We start from the raw sequence: 9405 nt of genomic DNA on the forward strand, positions 1-9405 counted from the left end.
AATTCAATTGATTTATAATTAATTTAATTGATTTTATTTTATTAAGTTAATTAATTTATGTAATAATTGTGATTAATTAATTTAAAATTAAAAAGCTTAATTTTAACCTAAGTAGTTATAGGGGAAATTTAATATAGATAAATTTTTTGGAAATTTAAAAAACATATAAATAAATAAATTTATGATTTTTTTTTAAATAATTTTTTTTATTAAATTAAATTTTATTATTTTTTTCATTGATTGGGTGTTTTAATTGTTGGACAAGTGGTGGAGGAAGATGGCAGAGTCTGTCTGGCCTCCACACGCGCTCCACCCCCATGTTTAATAGATGTGATATAGCAAGGGCCAGCTTGTGAGGTTGTCACCTCCGCCGATGGCTATTAAATCTCGTCCTCGGAGTTAATTATGCATTGCTTGGTCGTGGTGGGAGATGGTAGTGTTGTGCAGTGCAGTAAGGGTTGTGGAGCTCCTGCACGCCTCGTCGAGGTCTAGGCCTTGGGGGAGAGGCAGAGAAGCCAACAACTGGTGTGCAATGCGAGGTGTGTTGGTAGCGCTGGATGATCCTTGGGACCCTGGAATGTCCAGGGAGAATGAATTGATTGGCATTCTCATCGGCCCAGTTCGTTTGTGTGACGCGGTGCAGGGGAGAGGAGAAGAGTCAGGGCTAACAAACCTTGGCCAAGCACTGACAAATTATCCTTTTCTAGTTCGTGAGCAATGGGGAACTTGTTCGAGAGACTAGTGGTTTGGTTTCTCAAGGCCCCTGCAAGAAATTACAGTTGGGAAAGGCTCGACTAATTGGAGGAAATACGTACATGCAGGTGTAGAAGAGGTGGCGGGATGTCATGTTCAGCTTCTAACGCCCTGTGCTGAGGAATCCTCGCCCCACTTTTCTTAGGTATGGAGAGTTGATTACGGTGACAACCGGTGCAGGATAGGCCCTCAATTCTCTTTGGGGGCAGTGGCAGAAGTTACATTATTTTCTTTTGTAATGTGGGGTTGGGAGGGTGCTTGCGTCTGTCGCCTTTTTAGGTGTTTTGGGTAGGTCGGGATGCCTCGCCACCGAGGGAGACCATGTCGTGGGGGTGGCAATCTGCGGCAAGCAGATCAACCGGAGCGGGATAATGATGCCTTGTCGGGTTCGTCGGCCAACCATGAGACAAAGGAGAGAGATGATGGCTCCCCGGGGCATGTGGTTGCTCCAACGACACTAGAGTCTATCGTTGCTCAAATCCAGAACATTGAAATGAACATGGGCAACCTCAGGAACCAAAGGTATGATGACTGTAATGAACTAGTAGCTTTTGTCAATGACATTCAATTTGGCCAAAGTGAAATCATGGAACAATTGGATAATTTGTGACGCCAACAAAGGCACACCAATGACCACCTTTGCAGTCTGGAAGCAAGGGTGGAGCATGTTGATTTTCATATGCACGAATATGTTGCCTATTTCGCAGCTTCCCCAGTAATCCCCCCCAAGCCCCCTCTTTAATATGGTACTTTATGTTATGTTTCTCTTTTTGTTTACAATATGTATGTCATGGCTCCTAGGTCACCAGAAAATAATGTATCCTCCAAGTCCTAATCTCAACAAGTCTAATCAGACCGAGAGAAAAAGACTCATTAAGATGCATTTTGTACTCTACACTTTGATGTTAATATAATGATTGAACTTTGATTGAAAAAAAAAGTTAATTTTTTTAATTAAAATTTTTAAAGTAATTTATATTAATATATTTTCTTCTTTTATTCCTTTATCTCAAAAGTTTTAATAAAAGCATTACATTTTATACCATCATAATTATTAATTCAAAATTCCCAAAATCCATTATACAAAACACTTAACAAAATATTCAAATCATTAATAAAAATTCAATCCAAAATTATAATTGAAAATTGTTAACATAAGCATAATTGTTTGGTTTTTTTTTTCTTTTCGTAAGATGTTGTTTTGTTATCATTATGTAATGTAATTCAAAATTCCAAAATCCATTATACAAAACACTTAACAAAATATTCAAATCATTAATAAAAATTCAATCCAAAATTATAATTGAAAATTGTTAACATAAGTATAATTGTTTGATTTTTTTTTTCTTTCATAAGATGTTGTTTTGTTATCATTATGTAATGAAATGTTTCCCATCATTATTGTTATTATATAACAAAGTCTACCTTTTATTCATTAAAATTTATTTTTTATTTAAAAATATTATTAAAAGATTATATTTTTTTTTTTTAAATATATTTCATTATAAAATACAAAAACATCTTTCTTCTTTAAATAACATAATCAAATAAAATCAACCCACTTGCAAAACTTTTTTGAATTTATCAAATTCATCTAACTTAATCCATTACAATAAAATCATCATTCAACAAATAATAAATATAGAGATGGGATGGTACATCTCATATTTTTATAGGAATTTCACCTCATGAGTGTTTGAAATCTAGAAGAGTTTGAAATCTAGTCATATAGGTATATAATAAGATTATATTATAAATGTATTTTTATTTAAATTTTTTTAATAATTGTTATTTTTAACTAATTTATAAATAAATAAATTTATATTATAATAAAAATTTATTAAAATAATAATTTCATTTTAATAAATAAAACTCTTTAATCAAATTAAATTGTAATCCCAAATTTTAATAATTTTTTAAACCATCCAAATTTCCCCAAAATAAACCGGTTAAATAAAACAGTGAATTTTCCCATATTAAATTTAGGAAAAAATAAACAGTGAAATTACCCTCCTCCCGACCCAACCTCCAAAAAATAGCAGTGAAGTACAAAAAAATGACAGGTTAAAACAAAAGAGTGAAGTACCAAAACTAGAAAGATTAGGTTTATCCACAAAATAATGGAGTCCTGGATCTCTGCGCCCATGAGTCAGCTATCACAGGAATGTCTGGGCTCTTTCTCAGCATCCATTGACCAAATATTAGTAACTATAATTGGTTACAGCGGTCATGCGCATCCCTTCCACCTTTAAATAATTCCCATGGAGTGTCGTCTACGAGAAGCCATGTGGGGATGTTTGACTGGGGGCAATCGGTTCTTAATATTCTACTCCTCTGGCATCCACGTGTAACAGATTAACAGGCTTCGGTCTGATTCGTCTGCAGGCCGACGAGACCATGGATTCTATTAGCAGTTGACTTTCTTATTTTTAAGAGAATTAATGGGTTGGAATCGATCCTTATTGCATCCCGTGAGACTCGGTCTTTGAATCCAATTGCATCTCGAAAATGCGCTATAATTTCCCATTAATTCTCATACAAGACTTTGAACTTTCATCTCTGTGACAAAATGGCTTCAGTGCCTCTCCAGTCACAAGCTCTGTTTACTTTGCTTGTATTCTGCAAGGCAGCCTTTATGGAGAAAAATGGCGGGTAAATCTTGATATTTGCTCTTAGTATTGAGAAGAGGCATTTGGAGTCAGGTCATGGGGTCTTGCATATCGTCCTTGGGGCATCAGGATCTTCAGACTGCAGGAGAGCAACCGTGGAAGAAGGAAATTGATGCTGCAACAGTCGAGGCTCTGGCGATGGAGGCCGAGAAGGACGAACAACTTGCAGGCGTGGAAGGCAGACTCTGTGCCAATGGTGCTAGCAGTCTTGCCAGCATTTATACCCAGCAAGGAAAGAAAGGAATCAATCAGGATTCCATGATCATATGGGAGGTAAGCAGAAAGTTATATTCTCTTATCAGACGCCTGCAACTTTTGTATTGAATTTGCAATTAATGATTACCTTTGAGGAATTGAGCAAACACCCATACACAGAGCCCTGGTTGCTACGACATGTATGAGTAAAATCTTAAGCGAGTGACAGATTGAAAATCCATAAGTGGCCAGTATGGATCTCCCAAGGGGAGAGTAAAATCTTAAGAAGAGAATGACAGATGAAAATCTTTAAGCGGCCTGTATGGATCTCCCAAGGGAGAGTTGTGTTTGAGTCATGACCTTATACAACTCAAAAAGAAGACAGAATTGAATCAAAACTAAAATCCTTTTCATGTATTTTCTTTCTTTTCATAGATTCATTGCATGGAAAAATTACATCGTGAACTACAAATCTCTGTCAATGTCTTTGACATTAATAAGAGTTTCAGTAATGTAATGTTGTTTTTGTGTCAGAAGTTTGAGTCGCAAGAGAATTTTGGGTCGCATGAAAACATAAGCTTCCTTGGTGTTTTTGACGGGCATGGTCCGTACGGACACTTGGTTAGCAAAAGGGTTAGAAACTCTCTGCCTGGCTTGCTTATGAACCAGTGGCAAGAACTGCTGTTAACTGAATGGCCTAGTCATGCAAATCTTAGCAATTTTGAGGCCGATAATTCAAACAAATTGCTCAATGATTCGGATGGGGCTATGCACAAAGAAGAGTCCAATATGTTTGCTGCCTGGAAGGAATCTCATCTGCGAGCTTTCAAGGTGATGGATAAGGAACTCAAGCTGCATCCCATCTTGGATTGCTTCTGCAGTGGAACGACTGCCGTGACCGTCATCAAACAGGTATAAAAGCATTTATGCATCCTCAATTGCGATTCCCATATTTCAATGAGCTGACCCATGTATGGTTGGGGTCGGCCTTCACTTCAAGGCACAGAGAGTCTAAGTAATCAGCTTTTAGCGTTCACCCCTCTTTCTTTGAGGGAAGGTAACTTTAGAGTGTGCCCCGGGTTATGAGGACTGCTACTAGCAAAATCATAAGCAGTTGGTGCATACCTCTCAAGCCACAGCGAGAACTAAGGTGCCGAATAGGCATGAAGCTAGGTTTGAACCTGGAGCTTTGCCAAGTCAAAATCAAAATCGAATCTTCATTTTTCAATACAGCAATTAACTCCAAGGACAATACTTTCATCATCCCCGGTCACTCTTCCAGGGTCATGCTGCTAGGCCCCCTCAGCCCCAGCCACTCCCTAGAGCATATAATCTACCATTGCATTGGAAATTTTAACAGTTATTGACAACTCCGATGATAAACCTGTCTTGCAGTCCCCTCACTCGTCCTCCTCAGTTAGTTCCAGCATGCCTTGACATTCTCTCTTCTGCTCAGCACAGAAACTCTTCACTTCCTAGCATCTCTTTTGCACTTGCACCTTATTTTATATCTGGTCTTAGTTAGAACATTTAGGCTTTAGCCAGACACAGCTTAATATCCTTTTTGCTTTTAGACAGTTTTGATTAGGAGTTGCTTTAGCATTCCCACTTAGTACTTACTCTGGGTGTACTTTTTAGTCCTATTGACCTACAGTCATCTTATCCTAAAATCACATTTATCTTATTTTATCTCAAGTCAATTTTGGTAAAGTCAGTAAAAGCCCCAAAGTAATGAATGTTATAGAGCTTTGAGTGAATAGTGGAATTGTTGCAGATTTCAATTGAATAGTATTCAGTTTATCCTTTGAAAATTTTCCAATGGCTTATCTTTGTAATTGTCTTTTATCAGGGACGGGACCTTGTCATTGCAAATGTTGGAGACTCTCGGGCTATTCTGGGAACAATGTCTGCTGATGGAAGTTTGTCAGCCATTCAGTTGACAGTTGACCTGAAGCCAACCTTACCTGGTAAGCCCTCTGTTTCAAAAAATCTTGCAAACAAACTTATCAGTTGTATTTCTTTCCAACCTTTAGTTTTACCACATTAATCCGTGCGGATGTTATCTCTTGAGTAACCGGACACTTCAAACAATTCCAGTGGCTGCAACTTCACAATATTTGATTTTAGAACAAATATGTATCACTCTAATCATAATCTCGAGTTTCAACATCGACCGAAGCCATGCACAGAACTGTCCAAACGCCCAAATACTCATTCTATAGTAGTTTATTGTCTGTGCACAATATTAGTAGGACAAGTTTTGCATACTGTTTGTTTTTGTCCACTTGAGTGACTGCACACTTCAAACTATTCTAGTGACTGCGATTTCATAAAAACGTAATCATAATGTCAACATTGTCCAAAACCAGGTACAGAACTGGTCCAAAGCCCCATTGACTCATTCTATAATAGTTTAATGTTTATGGGCAATATTGGTAGGACAAGTTTTCTGCCCCTGAGTTTGAAACTTTGAATGTGAATTTGCCTAAGATCTTCATTTCTACATTTGATTGATCTCATGTCTGATTGCCACATTGAATGTAAATAGTTATGCAGCCAGTTATTATGTCCACGTTCCCGTGATATTATTTAAGAAGCCACTTTGTGGTTTAATCCTGAAAGATGGGGTAGTGCAATGCCTAATGTAAATCGGTAAAAATGAATTTATTAACCCTCCATTCTTAGGAAGGTAAATTTCTGGACTTGTCATTGTTGTGGTAGTAAAGAAGACAAACAAGTAGACATTTAAATGTCTTTCAAGGCCAAAGCAGGTCCACAAGACCAACAATTGCATAGCTATAAGATTGCATGCTTTAAAAAATGTCATCACTCAGGCTTTAAAATGGATTCAAAATCAAATAAACATGTCAGACTAAAGAGGCAAAAAGAATAAACACAAGAATGTAGTGAAATCTCAGCAGAAATGACCTTTCCCAAATATTATAGAAGGATCTAGACTCAAAACTGTACTTGTATTGCACAGTTGAAGTCCATGTGCAAGATTCAGCTATCCTGTCGAATCCATTGCAGAACTTAAGAGCACGTATCTGCATGCCAGACAACTATGTCTGATCTCCCGGGTTTGATTGTCTTTCAGCTTCTGAATGTTTGTGTGACAATCTTAAGGCTTTAGCATCTCAAACTAGATTTCAATTTGGTATCTACTTCACCCTGTTTGTGTATCGTTTATTCTATTATGCGGTTTATTTGTCAAAATGCTCTCCATATTTGCTGCTTCAGCAGCACAATTGAGGATGGCAAGTTTTGTCTTCTAACTTTAGTATCTCTCATGAACTGTTAAAGGTTTTGTTATGTATGCATGGGTAGCTGAGTTAAAGCTTTTGCATGTCAGGGGAGGCAGAAAGGATAAAGCTGTGCAAAGGCCGAGTCCATGCTCTAAAAGATGAACCCCATGTGCATAGAGTATGGTTACCAAATGAAAACTCCCCAGGTCTTGCCATGACCCGGGCCTTTGGAGATTTTTGTCTCAAGGACTTTGGTGTTATCGCCGTCCCTGAAATTACACACAGACAGCTAACCAGCAAAGATCAGTTTATTGTGCTTGCAACTGATGGGGTAAAATCTTCTACCATGTAATCTTTTTTCCAGAAAAGGAAAAAGGACTAGTTTTATCCCCACATTCTCTTTCTTATTCAGCATATGCCTTGTTTAAAACTACCAATTTGTCATTTGTCCATACATTCTTTATAAATCTAGCAGTTTTGATTGTTGTTTTAGGTCTGGGAGGTTTTGTCCAATCAAGAAGTTGTGAACATCGTTTCTTCAGCACCTTCTCCAGCTGCTGCTGCTAGAATAGTAGTAGAATCAGCAGTCAGTGCATGGAAGCGTAAATTTCCAACTTCCAAGGTCGATGACTGTGCTGTTGTCTGCTTGTACTTAAATGAGGAGGACAACAATGGTCAACCTTCAGAAGAGATATCAAGTGTTGAACAGTCTGATGCAAGTAAAACCAATAGTGTACCTGACAATACATCTCAGTCAGAGAAAATAAGTCAACCAAGTAAATTAAGGCATGTGGGCTCTGAAGGTCATAGAAGCTTTGCTGAGGGTATTGCTACAGAGCCACGGTCTCTCCTGCCGAGCATTGCGAGAGCGAAGTCCATTGTGAACTTTCCTAGATTTTTTGAGGAAGAAAACAAGCATAACGGTTCAAAAAGGAGAAGGGTCTTTTGTTGAATAAAAACAGGTGTCCAGTATCTTTCATCTTTTCCAGAGAAATTGTAAATTGTAGTTATGCTGATATTTATCTTTTATTCTAGAACAAGATTTTGTAGTGTGATTGAGATATAAAATTGTGTGAAGTAAGCTGTTTATGATTAAAAAAAGTGATTATTTGGAATGGTGGGATGGTAGTGGTTTTGTACTCAGACCGAGTGCTAAGATTTTAGAGATATATGTGCAGCTGTGTGTGATCTACAGATTGTAGATTATTATGTCTGATCACCGTGAAAATGGAATGAATCTATAAGTGCAGGTGCATTCGATGATAAGATCAAATTCTAAGTCTAATGCATCTCACGGAATGAATCTAGAAGTGCAGGTGCATTTGATGATAAGATCAAATTCTAAGTCTAATGCCTCTTAAGATGATATGTTGGTTTCTTATTTTGGGCTTTTTTGTTTGGTAGTATGTTAGATAGTTCAATCCTGAATCAGCCTCATCTTAGCTCTGGCAGCCGTTACCAAGAAATTTCATTTCAAAATTATTCATTTTTTTAATAAATTAATTAAGTATCTGATAGTGAATATTGTGTCAGAAGCAAAAAAGTAAATTAAATAGTATCTTATAGTGAATATTGTGTCAGAGGCAATCATAGAATATTCAAAATTTCATTTCAAAATTATTCATTTTTTTTAATAAATTAAATATCTTATAGTGAATATTGTGTCAGAGGCAATTTGAATTTATCATAGAATATTCAATACGTTACTAAAAGATTTTTTTGAAATATTGTTTTGGATAGTTTAATTAATGATTGAAGTGATATAAAATTATGGAAATTAATTGATTCAAAGTGTTGAATCTTTTTATTGTAATTTAATTTAAACAATGGAAAAAAATCATACAAATTAACAAATCCAAAATTCAATCCTCCTGAACCCTGAAAAACTAGTAAACCCCAAAGCTTTAGTGATAACAGCTATAATTGACCAGACCCATGTAGGAGAGTACGAAACTGACCGCCAATTCCTCTGGTTACCAAAAAAAACTTCTTAGACATGCTGGTTGTTGGTTCAAATCTCAATACATGTGCAAGGCGAGGCGAATCAAAACTACAAGCTCACCCTAATTTAACACATCTAAATATAAATAACTTTTAAACATTCCTATTAATATATTGCTAAAGAAGGTATATATCTAACCAAAGATGCCCATTGTTCAAAGTGGAAAAATTATAAAATACATCTACAGAAAAAGCATTGAGCAGGTTACAGCAAGGACGTCCATATCTAACCAAATAAGTAAAGCTTGGGATTGCCGAAAGGTGTCATAGTCAGCCATCGCAGAATATTTCTTGGTATTTCCTTTTACCTTATTGTTCTATGCGTTGAATTAAAAGACCATATTATAACATCAAAGATATCAAGTCTTTAAATTAAATAAGAGACTAATTGTAATATTAAAAAGTTATATGTAACAAATGTATTATAAAATATATATTTATATATTTGATATAATTAAAAACTAATGTAATGATTTAAAAGTAATGTTTTATAATTAAAATGATGAGTAAAGAGTATATAAATAAACAGTTTTCTAATTTTA

At 36.1% G+C, this 9405-nt stretch overlaps 1 protein-coding gene across 2 annotated transcripts; it reads left to right on the top strand.

Annotated features, from left to right (window-relative positions):
- The first annotated feature begins 2895 nt into the window (after nucleotides 1-2895).
- LOC149156989 (putative protein phosphatase 2C 34) lies at nucleotides 2896-8103 on the top strand. Of its 2 annotated transcripts, none has more exons than XM_089438958.1 (5): nucleotides 2896-3695; nucleotides 4152-4529; nucleotides 5467-5584; nucleotides 6970-7193; nucleotides 7356-8103. In XM_089438958.1, exons 1-5 carry the CDS (start codon nucleotides 3459-3461, stop codon nucleotides 7812-7814), a joined length of 1416 nt encoding a protein of 471 aa, XP_089295084.1. In that variant the 5' UTR covers nucleotides 2896-3458; the 3' UTR covers nucleotides 7815-8103. The 2 variants fall into 2 exon arrangements, with proteins under 2 accessions (XP_089295084.1, XP_089295085.1); XM_089438959.1 differs by having other exon boundaries at nucleotides 2898-3695; nucleotides 4155-4529; nucleotides 7356-8100.
- The last annotated feature ends 1302 nt before the right edge of the window (nucleotides 8104-9405 follow it).

This window comes from Pinus tabuliformis, chromosome 9 (assembly GCF_031772625.1).
Source record: "Pinus tabuliformis cultivar Carrire ecotype Pingquan chromosome 9, CPIR1, whole genome shotgun sequence".
Classification (NCBI taxonomy): Eukaryota; Viridiplantae; Streptophyta; class Pinopsida; order Pinales; family Pinaceae; genus Pinus; species Pinus tabuliformis.

Coding starts and splice junctions, on each gene's coding strand:
- LOC149156989 (XM_089438958.1), top strand. CDS start 3,459: ATGGGGTCTTGCATATCGTCCTTGGGGCATCAGGATCTTCAGACTGCA. Junction 3,696..4,151: donor ATTCCATGATCATATGGGAG/GTAAGCAGAAAG, acceptor TTTTTGTGTCAG/AAGTTTGAGTCGCAAGAGAA. Junction 4,530..5,466: donor CCGTGACCGTCATCAAACAG/GTATAAAAGCAT, acceptor GTCTTTTATCAG/GGACGGGACCTTGTCATTGC.